Source organism: Rhinolophus hipposideros (assembly GCF_964194185.1).
Source record: "Rhinolophus hipposideros genome assembly, chromosome: 1".
In the NCBI taxonomy this organism is placed as follows: domain Eukaryota; kingdom Metazoa; phylum Chordata; class Mammalia; order Chiroptera; family Rhinolophidae; genus Rhinolophus; species Rhinolophus hipposideros.
In genome coordinates, this window is record NC_138047.1 from 52480540 (window position 1) to 52500588 (window position 20049).

At 34.7% G+C, this 20049-nt stretch overlaps 1 protein-coding gene across 2 annotated transcripts in view; it reads right to left on the bottom strand.

Moving 5' to 3' along the window:
- ADAMTS3 (ADAM metallopeptidase with thrombospondin type 1 motif 3) overlaps positions 1 to 20049 on the bottom strand; it is a 248032-nt gene that overhangs the window by 114535 nt on the left and 113448 nt on the right. For both annotated transcript variants that reach the window (XM_081057912.1, XM_081057913.1), the window contains exon 4: positions 16770 to 16926. In XM_081057912.1, coding sequence (XP_080914038.1) covers positions 16770 to 16926 — 157 coding nt within the window. The remainder of the gene's footprint in view (positions 1 to 16769; positions 16927 to 20049) is intronic.

Here is a 20049-nt window from a genome sequence, read left to right on the forward strand (position 1 = left end):
GAACACTAAGCAGAGGTGAGAAAAAGATATTCCAGATACAGAAAAGAGCCTAAGTTTACAGAAGTAATAACTAACGGAGACACAAAAGGAAGCAAATCTAACTACATTAGATGTCTCTCCCAAACCTACATCTAACCAACCACAAAGTTTTCTCTTTTTACCATGAGGATGGACAAGTGATACTACTTTGGAAGCACACTGTGTAGTATATTTACAATTATTTCATGATTTCAAAAAAAAATTTAAATGATGTTTTCTGTATTTTCACAAAAATGATTTAAGTAATACATATAACAGAAAACCTTGATTTGGGCCCCATCCCTGAATCTTATGCTCAGAGATTAGGTTTAAGGCATTCTATTGTGCATGTTATTTTGAAATTTTCAAAGTTAAAAATGTAATGGTTATCATGATCACAAACAGCCTCACATCAAAATGACCCCATAAAAATGTTTGCTCCACTATTTAAAATGCACTCAACCCCATCTCCTCTTCCTTTTTCACACTGGAGTCAACACATTAGATTCCCTCATCACCTCTCACCTGGATTACTACAATAAACTCTAAACTGCCTCCATTTTCTTACCCCTCTATTCTTTATTCTACCAGGATGGAAGACAGATCTTCTAAAATAGACATAACAATATACCACCTCCATGAGTATGTTAGGTTTTGTTTGTTTGTTTCTTTGATTTTTAAACTTGTAAAATAAGGTCTTTGTAAAACTGGCATTAACTGGCCTTGCCTGAGAAAAATATGAAAAAGGATACAAACTGTTGTTCCGGCCATGGTAAGAAAGCAAAAGGGAAAGATGCGAGAGAGATTATGAGTCGATTATCCATCTTGTGTAGGGCACCATATCATTAAGAGCACCTTAAAGGAGGGAGAATTTCCATTTTATAGATGAGGCGATGGTATCTGGAGAAGTTGTCCAAAATGCCTAAAGTCACAGAGATAATCAATAGCAAAGCCACTATTGGAATCCAGGTCAGTCAGGCTCCCAAACCCACAGCAGAAAAGATTCAAGGATATTCAGTGAAGATGATACTTAAAGCAGATACTTAAAAAGGACATCTCTTTTGAAACTATATGGATAAAACTGAATATGAGGGAAAATGCACTACTAAGTAATAAGAAAAGGGAACCCAAATAATTTATCAGAGATGGGAAGGGATAAGGAGGCTATAGTGAGTGTGAGAACATAAGCATGACACCAAAAGGTGAAAACAAAAGTTATTCTATGATGAAAATATAACAAACCGCATGCTCAAAGTAAAATGGCTGATGCGTCTTATGAGATTATAAAACTACCACAAAGGAAAAATGTAGTCATGATAGAAGAATAGTAAGAGGTGACATTTATTGAGTGCTTAGTAAATGCCAAGAGCTACTAATAAAACTAGGTTTTACATCAATATCAGAATAATCCAAACAGCAATCCTTTGAAGTAATGCTGATAGGTTAAGTAACTTGACCCAAGTCACAAAGGCTACTTAATGGTAAGCCTTTGGGCTAAAACTATACTAAAGGAAAAAAACATTTACCACATCAATAACAGCTTAGACATTGAATCAATCTGATTGAATCAGTTATTGTATTTTAAAAAAACTTTTTTTTACACAAGGTAAAATGATTTCTACAGGTGCCTTTTCTACTTCTAGTATTAATAGCTATTAATAATAATATCATCACCATGTTTTCACCAATATGTCTCTACCTAAACTTTTCTTTCCTTAGGAATGTCTTTCACCCCGGTCATGAAATCTTGATTCAAAATCCAGGTATCCCTTCAGTATCTTTGAAGTCCCTCAAATACTCCAGCCTTCACTGGTATCTGTAAAGTCGGAAAACATCTTTTCTAGATCAGCCATTATAATGCTAATTGTATAACGGTTTAATTTTAATTGTATTTTTCTTTACCAATCTTTGCTGGGAGAGCACATATTGAGTACCCAATGAACAAGTAAAAATAACGTATCTTGTATTAATAATAGCACTAGGTGTTTGTCTAAAACTCACAATTAATAATTTCATATTATCTCTTTACACTTTTGAAGGTATAAACTATGGACACATAGTCCATCTGTGATAAATGTTTTAATTTTCTATGAACTAGCTGAAAAATGTGGCTCTGTTTCCTTCTCTGTGAGATAGGAAATAGTAACAATAGTTAAAGAGAAACATGTTAAATAGTCTTGTACAAAAAAAAAAAAGTCACTGCTTACATTTCTGATTTCTTTAATCTCCTAAAGACCCAGGTTGAAAACCGAATTTTAAAACTGGCTCAAAAGATCAGATTCAAATGTCTGAGTTGTTTTTACAGGATATGCCTTGGCTAACTTTAAGAAATTTAACACAGTTGGACAGTCTTCCTTTGACTATTCTTAAGAATGGCCATTAAGGTGGGATTAGAGTGTGTGTGGAGAGGGGCCTAAACAGAGAATGTGTGTGATCCCATCTTAATGCAACATATTCTTATATTAATCAAAATGTGTTTTCTGAAAGAATCATTTATGTTCTGCCCCTATAACTAGAAATATAAGGGTATTCTCAAGAGCACTGTGGTTTCCCATTCCCATTAGTTTTTCCTGCCGTATATCACATTCAAGCTGTTCTTAAAGCTTTAGTCACTGGATCTGGGTACCAAAGGTCAGGAACTGCCTTCAGGACTGGTCTTATTAATTTTCTCTTTGTTATTGCCAAGAATTGAAGAAGACTAAAACAGATGACCTCCCTATTTGTACTGAAGGAGGACTGGTCATGATACCTCTGTCACTTCCAACACCGTTATTCTATCTCTGGAAGAAAAGTTAGAAAACCCTCCAAAGGAAAGTATATAGATTCATGATAACTATATTAATACTACTATCCTCCGATTTGTATAAAAATCACTTAATTTTAATCATATCATAAATAAAACATCAGGTTTCTATATCACAAAGAGAATACATTTGATTTCCTCTTTTAATCACAAATAAAATTTGGTGGAATTTGGGATAAAATTCTGAATTTGCAGATATTAGTTAGAAAGAGAAAACAATAGTCAAGTAAGATTAAGTCTGAATTTAAACATCTAAACATTGGAAAACTGAAGATTCCAAGGATGTCAAAAGCCATATTTGTGATGCATTTCAGATTAAAATCATGTGTAAAGTATGCTTAAGTTATGGAAATAAAATTTACTTTTTCTGACATTAATTATGTTTGTAACCCTGTTTTTTGCTATTTTTCATTTGATATCTTATCATTACTTATCCAAAATCACCTGCATAAAATAAAGGTGGAAAAGATTTCAACAAGAGCCCTTTCAACAACCCCAGGTTTCATAACTACAATATGGAACTACAACAGTGGGGACCAGAGTAATTTGATAATTTGTGAAATGGGGATGGTATTTAGAAAATATCATCTTTATTCTTCTCTGCCCTTGTACACAGATGACCAACTCGCTACTAATCCCCAAGCACTGAGAGGCTGTGAGAGAAGCAGGAGGAAGGGAAGAGAAGGAGACCATTGGTCACTAAGATTGTTGCATCAATATAAAGAGACCCAATATTCAACATCTGGAATTCAAAAGAAGAGAGATTTGTGAGGCTGTGTGTGTAGAAAGGATTTTCTAAATCCTCTTAGGCCTTGGAGAATGGAAAATGAAGGTTTTGTTTTTTTTTAATTAAAGTTTATTGGGGTGACAATTGTTAGTAAAGTTACATAGATTTCAGGTGTACAATTCTCTTTACATCATCTATAAATCCCATTTTGTGTTCACCAACCAGAGTCAGTTCTCCTTCCATCACCATATATTTGTTCCCCTTTACCCTCATCTATTAACCCCCTCCCTTCTTACCCTCTGGTAACCACTAAACTATTGTCTGTGTCTATGAGTTTTTGTTTCTCAGAAAATGAAGGTTTTTTAATTTGTTCATTTTTTATTTGTATTTTCTTCCTGTGAGTAAAAGTCTGAGCCATCGTCCCTGTGATGACTCTGGAGGAGCGAGATTTAATTAGAGGAAGGAAAAGGCAAGGTTGGTCCCTTTGATCTTGGACTGCTTCTGGGACAAGGGAGACAAACAGGAACAAGGAGACATTGGTACTGATTTCTTTCCAGTTCCTTTCATGGCCATGCCTCAGAAGAGAAGGGACACAGAATTAAAACACACAGATCTTGGAGGATCTTCAAGGCCAAAGCCTTTTTTCCTGATCTATTTTGGGGACTCTGGAAGAAGAACACCTCATGGGCTGCTAGCACCTCAATCTGGTTGCAGCTGAGGAAGCCATGACTCGCCTTGATTACTGTGCTGCAGGAACAGGAATATCTGATTTTCCTGGGGAGGCTGTCAGAAAGGGGTGCTGAACCAGGGTTAGTGTGAGCCCACAATAGTTGGATCATATGGGCCAGGTACATTGAGGTCCTAGCCAGAACTCAGGGTGGTCTGCTACACCAATGAGGGCAGACTCTAGTCAAGTTGAGAGAGACCTGCAGTGAATTCCAGCAGGGATAGCAGCAGCCAGGCAGGCAAGGGGTATCAGCTGGGCACGGCCTCCTCAGCCAGCCAAAGAAGCCCATGTACCGGTTAACATATAAGATACCCGCACAAAAGCAGAAGAGATTCATTTCATCTTGTAGGATGGCTGGACTTTTTTCTCCCATTTTTTGTTTATTTCTTTTCTCCATGGACATTTGTAAAAAATAAATAGGTGCTATAATTTAACCACTCTATTAATAAAGAAAGGTCCGTTTTCATAATTCCTACTACTTAGAGTAAATTTTTGCTTTCCCATTTACTTAATTTTTAATCAGGATAAAAAACATGAAGTTTATTCGAATGACTTGAGTTGCTTTATTAAAGTTGTCATAAGGTTACATAAAAAAGAACCAGAGAGGAGAGATGCTTTTGTGTATGCTGTGAATTGAAATCTGAGTTGCAACGTAATTGGAGCCATATAACTATGAAAGATAAAAAATCCATAAAAGTTGGGGTTTTATTCAAGAATAAAAATCTGGGTATTATAATAATTATTTTGTCCAATGTCTGTGCTTCTGATCTCAAATCGGTAAAAATAATCCTAGTGTATATCATCAATGATCATTAATAATTTGCATAAGTTTAAGATGACAAGATGTTAGACATTTCTTCCATAAATTTAAGAGAAAGAGTACTGGTGAGTGATGGAAAGACAACCAAAGGAACTCAGATGATAACAACCCCATAACAACCATACAAATGTTTCTGCTGACTTTTCAAAGTTGGGTAATCACAGATGAGAGAGAGATGTTGAAGGAGACAAAAACTATATATCTAACTTGATTAACTTGATTGTTTCTCCTTTAAACATAAACAAGGAGGTGCATTTACTACACCCAGCAGTGATTTCCATTAGGACATCCCCACAGACTCAAAAGCCAAGCCTAAGCAAAAGAAATGAGAAACAAGAACATTTTTTTTGCATCAAATCCCTATATTTGCTTTGTCTATATGTGTCATCCAAAACTGGGAATGAAAAAATTTAAAAGCTCTTCTGTTGTTCTAATGTCTTGTTACTAGGAGGCTGTTTACTGGTGTTTTATCAGTATAGGTATAATGGCATAGGACATAAAGAGAATCTGCCTTTCTCACTCACTTTTCTCACCAAAAGGGGATTTGACATTGCTTTCACTTTTTTAGCACATGGAGTAAGACATGCTAAAACACGAAAACAAACCTGCCAAAGTGTTGAGATGGACGACTGAAAGTAGAGTGCAAAAGTTTTAGTACCGCACAAACATTATTTTTGACATTTAAAGAGTGCACAGCAATTTGTAAAGCACACTAGACAGAAACAAAATCTCCACAGAAGTTGGCTAAAGCACCCTTAGAATTAAAGACTGTCCTTTGGATAGGAACATACACAAAGGTTTAGGATGTTTGGTATGAATTTGAAATGATGAACAAATAAAGGTCTCAGCCCAAAAGCAAAGAACCTGTTAATGTGGGGGGTATATAAGCAGTTATAATAGTCATGAAAGATGAAAAATAAACAAACAAAAACATGTGAACTAATGTCTCATTCAGACTTGTCCAAGATTTTTTCCAGATACATAGTAAGGTACTAGAAAGTGGTAACAGGAATACACTGTATATAATTATTTATCTAAAATAAACTTTATTTCTCATTTAGGGAAATGGCTCCAATTGTTCCTAGAAAAAAACTTTTCATTATATATAAAGTCCCAAGTTCAAGAACTTCCATTAAGAATTTTTACATTTAGATATTTAGACCAGATGTATCACAGCTGAAAACCAGAGAAAAATTTCTTGTATCTAGAAAGAATAAAACCAAGTATTTAGCTCCCCTTTCAGAATCACGCATTAAAAGAGCACTGATTTTGGCCTGAGTGTAATCCTTACATTTTAATTCACAGTCCCCATAATCTAATTTCAAACTCTCTTCCAATAAAAATATTATTTCTGTGCTACGCTTCTTTTCCCCCATTGTTCCACTTCTCTTTCCAGCATTTGAGTATATCACTGACAGGCACCTAATCTACCAGAAAGATGCCCCACCGGGAGACAGTGATTTAAAAAAAACAATCCTATAAAGAAAGAGGGGACTGAGAAAAACACACCTGAATCCTCCACAGGGAGACAAGAGGTCCACTGGCAGGGAAATTCTTTGCAAAATACCAAATGAAGATGATTTGAAGGAGCAAACAGCATTGATCATCATAAATATCATATTTAAAGTTAATGACTGATGATCCAGCAAGAGAAAGAAAACAATGACAGAAAAATAAATAAAATCTACTTTATGGTAAATTATTTTCTTTAAAAATATCAATCACATTAGTTAGAAATGATGAAACAAAAGATTACTAAGCCTCCAGACATATTCGGATTCCTTACACAAATACTTCCCACTTTATTAACATGAAAGTTTATAAGATGGACATGGAAAAAAAAGGAGAAGATTTAAAATGTGTTTAAACAGTCACATTTGGCATGAACAGAGTCAAAATGTACTTAATATTTTACCAAAAGTAGGATCTATCCCTCCTAAGGAAAAGTAGTTGACATAAATAAAATCAAATACTAAATGTATATTTTGATAATAGGATATATTTTATATTTAGAAAGAATAAATGCACTTTAATTACTACCAAACTCTCTTCTTGGTATGTATGAATTGCCCCCTCATAAGTCACCTGATATACAGTTGACCCTTGAACAATAAGGTTTTTAACTACACAGGTCCATCTATATACATAGATTTTTTTCAATGAATATGTACAGTACTGAAAATGTATTTTCTGTTCCATATGATTTTCTTAATCACATTTTATTTTCTCTAGCTTACTTTCTTGTAAGAATATAATACATAGAACATACAAAATAGGTGCCAATCAACTGTTTATATTATCAGTAAACAGTAGGCTATTAATAATTAAGTTTTGAGGGCAGCAATAGTTATACCCAGATTTTCCACTGCACCGGGTCAATGCCTCTAAACCTTGTGTTGTTCAAGGGTCAACTGTAGTTACTTCTGAGTAGACAATGATTTACTTTAAGAATCAAGATCTGGCCTAAATTATCTGAATTAGCTTTCTACTCGAATGTAAATTAACTGCTTTCAACTGCACTTCACTCTCCCAGATATACCTAAAATCTGCCAGTTCTGTTTCGATTAATGCCACATCAGTAACTAATAGTTATCCAGCAGCTCTGAATTCTCAATAGTCTGTCTTTCCATTTCAGTTAGAAAAAATATGGAGTTATATTTCATAAACAAATTCCTTTTATTGAATCTATTCACAAGAGATAGAATAGGCCTAGTAAGCCATTTTAATAAAAAGAAATAAAGTATTTTCTTTATGTTTTACATCTGAAAGCTCTTTAACTATAACTCTGCTTCTTGATTATTTTATATAATAATTCAATCTTCAATTGTCTTCATTTTTGTTAATAATTATTATGAATACCTAGAGTATGAAATATATAAAATCTAACTGAAAAGGAATTCCATAAATGTGATTAATATTTCTATATGTATCCAATGGTACTAGCCTTGATGAATGTCTGACCCTTAGTTTATATTATAAACTAAACTATGTAGCTGTGAAAAATCTGTCATTTAACACCTATCTAAAAGAATGGTTGCTGTTTGAAAGATCATGATGATTTAGACATATTATGTTCCATGCTTCATTTAATAAGAAAACGTCTGCTAAAATTAATTTCTCTTGTCTGGTGTGTGTGTGTGTGTGTGTGTGTGTGTGTTACAAATGCTTCTCTTTGATTGGGGCACAGGTCATGAGAACTTCCAAATACAAAGGGTCATAGTACCTACTGACGTGTCCATACATTCAAGGAAGGACTCTGTGCTTAGCAAGTTCCTAGCATCACTAAAATGAGAAATAGTCTTCCCATTATTCTAGTTCTTGTTTCATAGTTTCATTCCCCAGCAACCAGGAACAACTCCCAAATCATTTCTGACTTGTACATGTTTCCCACCTGGGACAAAGACACTCCTTCACAGCACCATGACAACCACACCAGTGTCACAAGCACTTGGGTTCATGCAAGAAAATGAAAATCCTGAAAGGAAGCTAGGAGATAAAGGCTTACTATTCCTTGTTTCCCACTGGTAGGAAGTAATTACAAAAATTACTTTAACACAAAGCTTCTGGCGAATGAATAGTTTGTAATTTGAAGGGAGAAGCCTAAGGGCCTCGGGATTAAATAAAAAAAATATGGAAAGCTGAATGATGTCATACAAGTACAGCCCTCCACGCAACCAAAAAAATAGACTGCCTAAAGCAAACTTTCTTGATGTTGACAATGTAGGCATTTTTTAGAGATGGTCGGGGGTATATTTTGCTTTTTTTAATCTGAGTTTAGATAGACTGATGACTGATTTAATGGTAGAGGTGAATTTTATGATCCTTCAATGGTTTATTAACCAAGTAAAAATTCAGAAATGGTAAAATATATAATAGTTGTGTCCAAACCAAAGATGCCAAAAATGGATGTGATTTCCATACTACCAAAGCAGGAATCAGAAAAAGAAGTAAATTCAACCCTGCCTCCATGAAGTAGTACACAAATTTCTTTATCATAAACATGCCAAATTTATGTTTGTTGTTTAATGAAAAGGGTGGTATTCTTTGCCAGAAACTGACAATACTATTGCCAGTTCTGCACTGGAAGAGATTATTTATTCTGCCAAATGTAGAACTGCTTTAGGTCTTATTCTTAAAACTAATACTAAAACAGAGCACTGCATCTGTGATTTTACAACATATTTTTAAATAGCTCTTCATATTTTTCCAATTTGAAAAACCACACAATTTCCCTACGAAGAGTCAAGGAAACAGAATTGGTGCAATACATGGGAATGGCTGAGGGTATTGTTGTTGTAGTTGTTGAATCATACCATATATTATCTTAACAGGTTCAAAGCTGTGACTTTTATTGGAAACCCAGATAACTATTTTTAGAGGGTAGGTATCAAAATACATGTTTACATTCAGTCAAGTGTAGCTTAGGGTTCTTGAGTGTGGGAGAAGCATATTTTTGTTTTATTTTTATTTTTTGTTCTTTGAGGACATAATGTCCTCCTTTCCTAAAGTGATGGGTAGCAAACATCTTTCATGGGCTCCCAATTCTGTACATTGTACACATTCTGATTCTCAGTGATACAGAATTGAGAATGAGAAAATAGAAGCAAAGCAGAGATATTATTCCAAGTATCCACAAGCAAATACCTTTCACCTGATTCCCAGACTAACCTTTACCCATCCCTACTATAACATGTATTTAAGGTCATTCATGCATTAACTCTGGGACGTTATTATAAAAATATACTATGCATTTTTTAGTTCACTCTCTTTTCCAATGTATCTTCAAACTCAATATGTCCAAATGTATATACACTTGTCATCCTCCATGAAGTAAATTTCTATTTATCATTTTAAATACCTGAATTCTGGAAGGAGAATTCTGTAGTCTTCCAGATTAGAAGTTTGAGTCATCCTTGACCATTCTCTTTCTTTCCAACTCTAACATATACTCTGACAAATAACCCCATCGATTTTACTTCAATCTCAATCCACTTTGGCTCCTTTTCTCTATATCTCACTACTACTCACCTAGTTCAGGTTATAATTGATTTTAATTTAGAACACTTGTAACAAACTACAGACCTCAAATGAATGGCAGTTCTGAGTAGCTAAGCTGACAAAGCAAGAAATGTGGCCAGGCAATTACTGTGACCACTAGCAAAATGCAGAATATTTATTTATCAGGGCCCTACTGATGAAACTCTGTAGGGTCAGAAGTGCCTTGCTTAGATCAAAACCCCTCCTGGTGACTTGCTGTCAGAGAAATTTATGAAGACCATGACCCTTAAATGCATTTCTTTCTAAGTAAGTATTATCTCATGTATTTTTTCCTCTTTGTATAACTCATTCAGTAAAGAACTCAACTGTCTCCTAAAATAACACCCTGAATTGATCCAGAAAAAGCACAATTTTATGATACTATAGTTTTCATTTATAAATCAATATGCTTTTCTATTCGTACAATCTGTTCAATTTTACATGTTAGAATGATGGAATACCGTACAAAAACATGTTCTTAATTTTCAGTTGGAAAGTATTTAGTCCATGAAAAAGTTTGGCTCTCAGTCCTGTGACCAAGAAATTAAAAGAAAAATTTAAAAGTTACAGCATGGCACTTAAAGTTCTGAATGTCTTTTTACCCTGGAAAAAGATTTATATTTCTAAAATATATGGTTACAATTTAAGACTCTCAAAAGGAGGTAAAATTGATATCACCAGTAACTCAGTTCAATCAGAACTTCATAAATAAGAAAATAAAAATTGTTAAGCTCATACTAAGGTTTATCATGGAACATTCTGAAAGAACTGAATGGTTCTATTTTGGTTCAAGTTTCAAGGTAATTGAGAGTTAACAAAGAAACCCCTTTTGCTTTCACCCATGACCATTGAGAACCTTTCCAAAATGTATTACTCTCATTTGTACCCTACTTCTACTGTAAGGCAATCTTCTATTCATGGGTGAAAAACTCAAAATAAACAATCTTCAGTTTCTACCTTCTTAATAATGACTTATTATAAAATCTGGGTATGTTGATTTTGATGCTACTGGGTTTGATATTTTAAATATTTTTTAAATTAATATCTCAAATAACCTTAATTCCATTCAACTCTTGTAATCTAATACATCATGACTACTAAATTATTTTCCAGAATCTAGCACCTAAAAATACAATAGGTATTAATCATAATGTTTCTCACATTTTCTTATTTCAAGAAAAAAAATTTTTCTCTCCTTCCCTATAAATATCAGACTAATGAAAAGTAACCAAAGGCTGATGTTTATAGAAATAAATACTGTTACGGACAGAAATGGAGCAATAGGATACTGCTTGGTGAAACCATAGATATGACAGATGGAGCAAATGGGAAGATAGTCATAATGACTAATATGGTCTCCAGTCCTTGCATACAATTCTATAACATGTGGTCTATGCTTTTCTAAAAGATATTTTGCTATTGCCTCAAAAGAAATACTAGATATTATTAATATGTAACAACCAAAACTGTAGGAAAAGCATTGTATCCTACGTCTATCCTTTCACATAACCAGTCTTCTGATTTATAATGACACCTTTAAGACATGAAAATATAAATGAGAATTAATAGTAATATATGCATATGAAGAAAAGCAGTGTGTAACTATTCAACTTTAAAAAAACTCATAACATGTAAATCTTTTGCACAAAATAATTAATTGTTAATAACAATAACATCTAGCATTGATTAAGCACCTATTATTGTTGAAGGTTAGTCAGTAATTCACATATATCATATCTAATACTTATTACAATTGTGCTATGTATTTTAATCCTATAAAAGGTAGAGAAAATAAGGCTCAGAAAGATATTAATATAAGATAAACAGAACAACGATTTTGTAGAGCTCTTATTCATACCTGTCTATCTAACTACAGGGTATCCTCTTTCTGTTACACTATAGTGACCCTCTAGCAGGCACATATGTCATAGTACAGTATCTATTAATACAGACTTATTGTTTCAAATCACAAATTTTTCAAAAAAATTTGGGGTCATATTCATTTTAAATTTATTTTAAACTGTACCGGTCCATTAGCACAACACATTAAAGGAAGCTCACAGCATCTGAAAATCAAACTAATAACTAGGTATCAACTCAATCTGTAAGACAGACAATTGCTAAATTAAGATTATTTATATCCTTGATATTTCCCTAGGGGAAATTTCCATTACCTTTTATAGAGAAAGTTGGCCTGGAAAAAGTAAATATTTATAGAGGTGCTGGTCAAGATGGCGGAGTAGGTAAACACTGTGCTTGCCTCCTCTCACAACCACATCAAAGTTACAACTAAACAACAGAACAACTTCGCCTGAAGTCTAGAGGAAGAGCAGTCTTATAACTAAGGATATACAGAAGAAGCCATCTAGAGACTAGTAGGAGAGGTGGAGATGAGGAATGAGTTGGTCCCACACCCACATGTTGTGGTTAAAAATTGAAAGGAATATCTTGGCTGTGGATATTCCAATAATAATAGGTGTCCTGAGGAGTGAGGGGTCCTAGCCTAGGGTTCCACTGCCAGGAAGAGAAGTCCCCACAGTTTCTGATTGCAAAAACCAGCAAAGATTGTGGCTGAGTAAGACGGAAGTCTGCTGGAGTCCCAGGTGCTCTCCTTAAAGGGCCCTTGCATGGACTTACTCACTGATGGACTCACTCACTCTAAGCCCCAGTATTAAAACAGCAGCTTGAAAAGTGCCAGGGACATATGGGGAAGAACTGAATTGTCTGGCTGCATGGTGAGGGCAGGAGGGACAGCTTTCTCCCAGACAGAAGTACTGGCAGAATCTATTATTTCTTTTTGAGCCCTCCCCAAACCTGGCATGCAGACATAGTCAGCCACCGTATCTGAGTCTCTATCAATCTGGCTACTTCTGTTCACACCACCCTGATGATTCCAAGACACCACCCCACCCAACTTGTGGACCCACCTGAGCTGCATCCAGGGTCTTGTCCATACAAACAGCCTGTCTTGGCTCATGCTGCAGACTTTCCTAAAATCTCCTAATGGTTCACAAAATCCAAACAAATAACATCTCGTTATGCCCTGTACCTCTTGCTAATCAAGCCCAAGTCCGGCAACAGTGGCAGCCAGCCTCAGTTGGCACCTTAGTTTCTCCCAGGCACCTCCAAAGTTAGGCACCAGAGCCCTGCTAAAGAAAATCCTGCTTTGTAGGATCAGCCCTTGCACAACAGCCCCTCTACTGAAATCACAGCCAGTCCTCACAACTAATCAGTTCAAGGGTCAATCCCTCTGATTGACATGCAAACAGCAACTAAGTCTTAACTATAACAGGAAGAGACAGATAACCAATACAAGGGACACACCTGGAGCAAGTGGGTAAGATGGCCAGGGAGACCGCACCACTTTGTCCCACAGGACACCTACTACATAAGGCCACTCTACTAAGACTAGGAGATATAGCAGCCTTACCTAATACATAATGACAAACACAGGGAGGCAACCAAAATGGGGAGACAAAGTGACATGTCCTGAATAAAAAAACAGAACAAAGCTCCAGAAAAAGAACTAAACAAAATGGAGACAGACAATCTTCCAGATGCAGAGTTCAAAACTCAGGTTATAAGGATGCTCAATTATCTCAGGAAGAACTTCAACAAAGAAATAAGAAACATAAAAATGGAGATAGGGAACATAAAAAGAACCAGTCAGAAATGAAGAACACAACAGAAATAAGGACTACATTGAAGAGAATCAACAGTAGAGTAGCTGAAGCAGAGGATCAAATCAGCAATTTAGAAAATAAGGTAGCAGGAAATACCCAACCAGAACAGAAATCATCATCATCATCCAAAAAAAAAAGTGAGGCTAGTTTAATGGGTCTCCAGGACAACATCAAGCCTAACAACATTTGCATCATTAGGGGTACCAGAAGGAGAAAAAAGAGCAAGGAATTAAAAACCTATTTGAAAAAATAATAACAGAAAACTTCTGTTTTCTGGCAAAGGAAATAGACACAGAAGCCCAGGAAGTGCTGAGAGTCCTAAACAAGATGAACCCAAAGAGGCCCACACAAATGCAGTAGGATACATCATAATTAAAATGCCAAATGTTAAAGAAAAAGAGAGAATATTAATAGCATCAAGAAAAAAAGCAGTTAGTTACCTAGAAGGGAGCTCCGCTAAGACTGTCAGCTGACTTCTCAACAGAAACTTTGCAGGATATATTCAAAGTTATGAAAAGAAAAGTAAGGACATACAACCAAGATTACTCTACCCAAGAAAGCTGTCACTTAGAATCAAAGGACAGATAAAGAGCTAAAAAAAAAAAAAAAAAGCTAAAGGAGTTACCACCAAACCAGTATTACAAGAAATGCTACAGGGACTTATTTCACATGGAAAAAAAAAAAAAAGGTAAAATATATGAATAACAAAATAGCAATAACTACATATATATCAACAATTACTTTAAATGCTTTAAATGTATATGGATTAAATGCTGCAATCAAAAATGGGGTGTCTGAATGGAAAAGAAAATACATGACCCTTACATATTCTGACTACAAGAGACTCACTTCAGATTGAAAGACACACACAGATGGAAAAGTAAAGGGATGGAAGCCATTCTAACTGCTTTGAGGTGATATGTCATTGTGGTTTTTATTTGCATTTCTCTGATGATTAGTGATGTTGAACATTTTTTCATATGGCTATTGGCCATTTGTATATCCTCTTTGGAGAAATGTCTCTTCAGGTCCTCTGCCCATTTTTGAATTGGACTATTTGTTTTTTTGTTGTTGAGTTGTATGAGTTCCTTATATATTTTGGATCTTAGCCCCTAATCAGAGGTGTTATCTGTAAAAGTCTTCTCCCATTCAGTTGGTTGTCTCTTTATTTTGTTGATGGTTCCTTTTGCTGTGCAGAAGCTTTTCAGTTTGATATAGTCCCATTCGTTTATTTTAACTTTTATTTCCCTTGCCTTTGAAGTCAAATTCTGACTCTGGGTGGTGAACACACAATGTGATATATAGATGCTGTATTACAGAGTTGTACACCTGAAATCTATGTAACTTTACTAACAACTGTCACCCCAATAAACTTTAATTTTTTAAAAAAAAAAGAAAGTAAAGGGATGAAAAAAGGTATTTCATGAAAAATGGAAGTGAAACAAAAATCTGGGATAGACCCACTACCAACTTCTGGGTATTTATCCGAAGAAACCGAACACACTCCTTTGAAAGGACATGTGTATCCATATGTTCATTGCAGCATTATTTACAATAGCCAACATATGGAGGCAACCTGGGTGTCCAACAATGGATGAATGGATAAAGAATGGAATATTACTCAGCCATTAAAAAAAGAACAAAATCTCGCCATCTACAACAACATGAATGGACCTGTAGGGTATTGTGCTGCTTTAAGTCAGACAGAGAAAGACAAATGGCATATAATTTCACTTATATGTGGAATCTAGAGAACAGGATAAATGACTAGTCAAAACAGAAACAAGCTCATAGATACAGACATCATTTTGAGGTTTGCCAGATGTGGGTGGTTGAAGGGTTGGGGAGTTGGGTGAAGGATAGAGGGTATTAAAAGGTACAAATTGGTAGTTACAAAATAGTAATGGTGAAGTAGATCATAGCATGGAGAATATAGTCAGTAGTACTCACTGTGATAACTATGTATGATGTCAGAGCGGTACTAAATTCATCAGGGTGATCACTTTGTACGTGATATAATGTCTAATAACTGTATTGAACACCTGATACTAATATAATGTGGTATATCAACTGTAATTGAAAAATTAAAAAATATTTCAAAAAGTAAATAGTTATACCTTTTTGAGATTTGGCATAAGTAAATATATATATACATATATATATATGTATATATATATATATATATATATATATATATATATATATATATATATATATATATATATATGTTTTTGAGATTTGGATTAAAAAAAAATAGATTCCCAAATTTCCTTTCCTCTCCATAAAGGAAACTCCTATACCCAATTTATAAGACTATCTCTTTAACACCAAGTTCCTTTCAGATTTCTTACAACAAACAAAAACAGAAAACATTCAGGTGCCATAATTTACTTGATTAGCGGTCCAGCCTACTTTGAAATAAAATTCAAAAGAAGCATTCAACTCATTGTTTCCTCTACATAATAAAAAGTTTGGCAAAACAGACCTTCAAGTCAATTAGCATACTTGTTTTCTAATGTTCCTATCATACTGGTCTTAAAACAAAACAACCTTTTGTCACGTCTATTTTAAATGTTTTTAAATAATATTAATAATACATATGTAGATATTTCTTGAAAACACAAATATATTCAAATTTTAACATAAGCAAGAGAAACAATGTGAAATTAAAAAAAATATATATAAACAACACATGGGGGATACAATAATGCACTGGAATAAAATAACACCTGTAACATAAATTCCTCTATGCATTTAAAAAACACATTTCATGATTTATAAATATAAACCTCTTGTTCTCCTTCACATTATACAACAGCACATGACAGTCACATTCCCTTAATTGATAAGAGAGTTATTTTCATCATATCTTAAAATGGCAGTTAATTAGTTAATTATCAAAGATAATTATATATAAAATGGCAGTTAATTAGTTAATTATCAAAGATGCCTACCTCTGTAGTGGAAGTCTTTGGACATGTCTATGGGAGCCCGTTCTACTGCTGATCTCTTGTAGACAACATGAATCCTTCCTTTTTCTTCCTCCATCTGCTTACCTCTTTCCAAGGGTTCAATGAAATACTCATCATTATCACTTTTTATCATTCCAGCCTAGAGAAAGCATAAAATGTGTTAATTTTTTAAAGAAATAGCTATCATCTTTACCTCACAAGTACCTCTTTAAATGGCAAGCCTATAATATGTGAAAACTAATCCTTTCTCTTTCCATTTTTGGCCATAAAGTAATACAAAATGTCATTAATTCATACATGGTATAAATTCATGTATGATAGGAATGAAAACCATATAAGGTAGAATAAGAACTTTATATATGATAAGAATATCACTCAACATATACATTTTATCAGACTACAGAAGAACTGCATTTATATATTCTACTTGGTATTTTATCTCTAAAAGAAATCTTATGGAGCACATAAACTCAAGAAACATCTCTAATTTCCCATAATAACTCATTGTGGAGCTTCTGTCCATGCATGTTACATCTTTACAACTCATTTACATCTCTTTTCATACCATCTTCAATGGTATGAGGGGAGTAAGTTCCATAGTGCACTCAGTACATAAAGTTATTTCTGACTTCAAATAGCTTTTTAAACATTCATTGGAAACTCCAACTTTCCAATATTTATTAATTTGAAAAACTAATTCATATTTGTCCTACCTTAACCTAATTCCACGAATACATATTTTTTCCTCCTCCTCAAGTTTCATCCTTTCACACTGAAAAGATTATTCTTACATTTAATTCTTTCCACCTCTCTGTTTAGTTTCCTTTTCTGACTGTTTCATCTTTTGTTTATTTAGAAAATACCAGGAATATATTCAGTACTATAGCTGAAGAGAAATAATGGTTTTGTCTGAAATTTGTTCTTAAGTATCAAGTCTACATAACAGTCAAATAGTTACAGCTCATATTTCTACTTCAAAGGCCATACATTGATATGTACTGTTAATTTAAATTTCAGTATATTTATTTGAAAACAAAGTTGAAGAAATAATGCATTAGTGTGGGAATTGGAATTATTTCAAAAATATGTATCAGATCTAGAGGTAAGTCATATTTTTCTTCTAAGGCCCTCAACTTATTCTATATTTTCACAGGTCACTGGCTTTCATGGAACATGTCTGAGGGGGGGGTTCTCATTCCTTCTAAGTCATTTTAGTTTAATGTGTCTACCTTTCTGGTGCTAAGCAACGCAGAAATGAAAGGAGGGTACACCTTACCAAATACTATTTGCCTTCAGTAAATACACCTCTGACAGTAGCTTTTCTTTTGCATTCAAATCTGTCCCTTCCTTTCATTGTGACTTCTATGACCAGGTACACTCTATCCTTTCCTTCCCTGTGTAAGCCTCACAGGGAAGTTTTAGCAGCTATGTTGTCTTCACATACCACTTCTACACCCACCTAGATGCTGTGAACATACTAATAGCCCTTGACTCTATGGAGCTATGTCTTACGAAACCACCACCAGAGCCCTTTCACCATGCTTAGCTCTTACCCTCTTAAAGAAACTTCTGGCCTTCACTAAACAGAACATCAAGTTAGTGGGCATTCAATAGTAATGATCTTCCAGACAGAAATATTTGGAGTTGTTTCCTCATTTGGTTAATTACTTTATCCCTACTTCCGTACAGTGAAATACAGTGTTTTCACAAGGAGCCTGACACTTTCACCCTTTAGAGTTGCTTCTAATGTCAGTGGATTCATCTCCTCTATAAATACAGTTTCCAACATTGTTCTCACGCTTTTCAATTGTCATTTTTATGTTACACATTGATGATGTATTCTTACATCTCTTCTTACCAGTAATTCAACATCACTGCTTTTGCCCTTCTCAGGCATGGATGGGTTGATAATGCTCATAAAACACATCCAATCTAAGCACAAACACAGTAAACATATAACAAGTTAACAAACAGACCATATCTAAGGCTGCAATGTCTAGTCTCACTGCTAACACCATCATTTGATGGCAGGAAGCGTTAACTGGCTTTACCTTGGAAACACAGGTCTGTTGATATATATTTAATTTTATAAGTTGAAGTTCATCAGTATGGAGGCTTCAGTATTCATCTTTATTCCTGTTTTTTCTATGCCCCAAATCCATTCAGTCACCATGTTCTGTAAAGTCTCTCACATTCTTCTCCTATCCTTCTATTTCCACTGCTACTTCCTTAGTTACAGACCTCATCATTGCACATTTGGATTACAAAAACTGCCTCTATCTTGAGACTTTTCATAGATCGTAATAATTCTCCCAGATGAGTGTCTAACTCTGGATGGAAACAGTGGCCACTGAAGCAGTCAGCAACTCTGAGCAATAAGCAATGGCTAGTGGGGACACCGGAAAATGATGGGGAAGCAACTGAGGAATTGCCCACATGCCTTTAAAAGATATTTCTACATAACTTTTATTGCAAACATTTGAATCCCAGGCCCCATGAAGTGACTTTTCCCACTAGACCATAAGTGAAACAAAATTTAACAGAGCTAAACCTCTCCCTTAGGAGGCAATGAAAATTTGCCTCCTTACCAATAAGGCAATATCATTGCTAAGGCAAAAGCTGGGTCATGTGACCTCCAATAACTGCATGGACAGGAAATCTGAGTGCCAACCCTTTCATTCATTTATTTAAACAAAGTTATTTTTTAAAAATACCTTATGTAAAGTACTGTACTGGACAGCATGTTAAATAAAAAATTCTCAAAGACATGGTTTGCTTGCCCTCCAGTTGAGGGGAATCTAGTCAAATAAATAAGATGTATACCTATTCAATGAGATATGCTACGGAAAGTTCAGAAAGTGATATGGTAATTGAGAGTCAAATCAAGTGAATTTTTTTTTTTTTTTTACCCACAATCTCACTACACATAGTAAACTATGAGTAGGGGCTATTGGTTGTACATCCAAAATTATCTAAAATCTATTTCAACTAAAATCTCTCTGGGACCCATCACAATGGGACTTCACTTGGGCCACTGCTATCGTTCACACTGTCTCACATTTTCGCATAGCACAGCAGCCAAAACTGTTCTTTCAAATTATCATATTTAGACAAGCTAGAGCATGGTAACAAATGGACTGAACATGTAATGGCTCAAAACATCAGGTGCTTCTTTCTTGTTCACGGACAAGTTCAGGACATTTGTACATGAGCTGGAAGGGGGTTCTGTTCCACCGAGCTCGGCCATTTTAATATAGGCTAC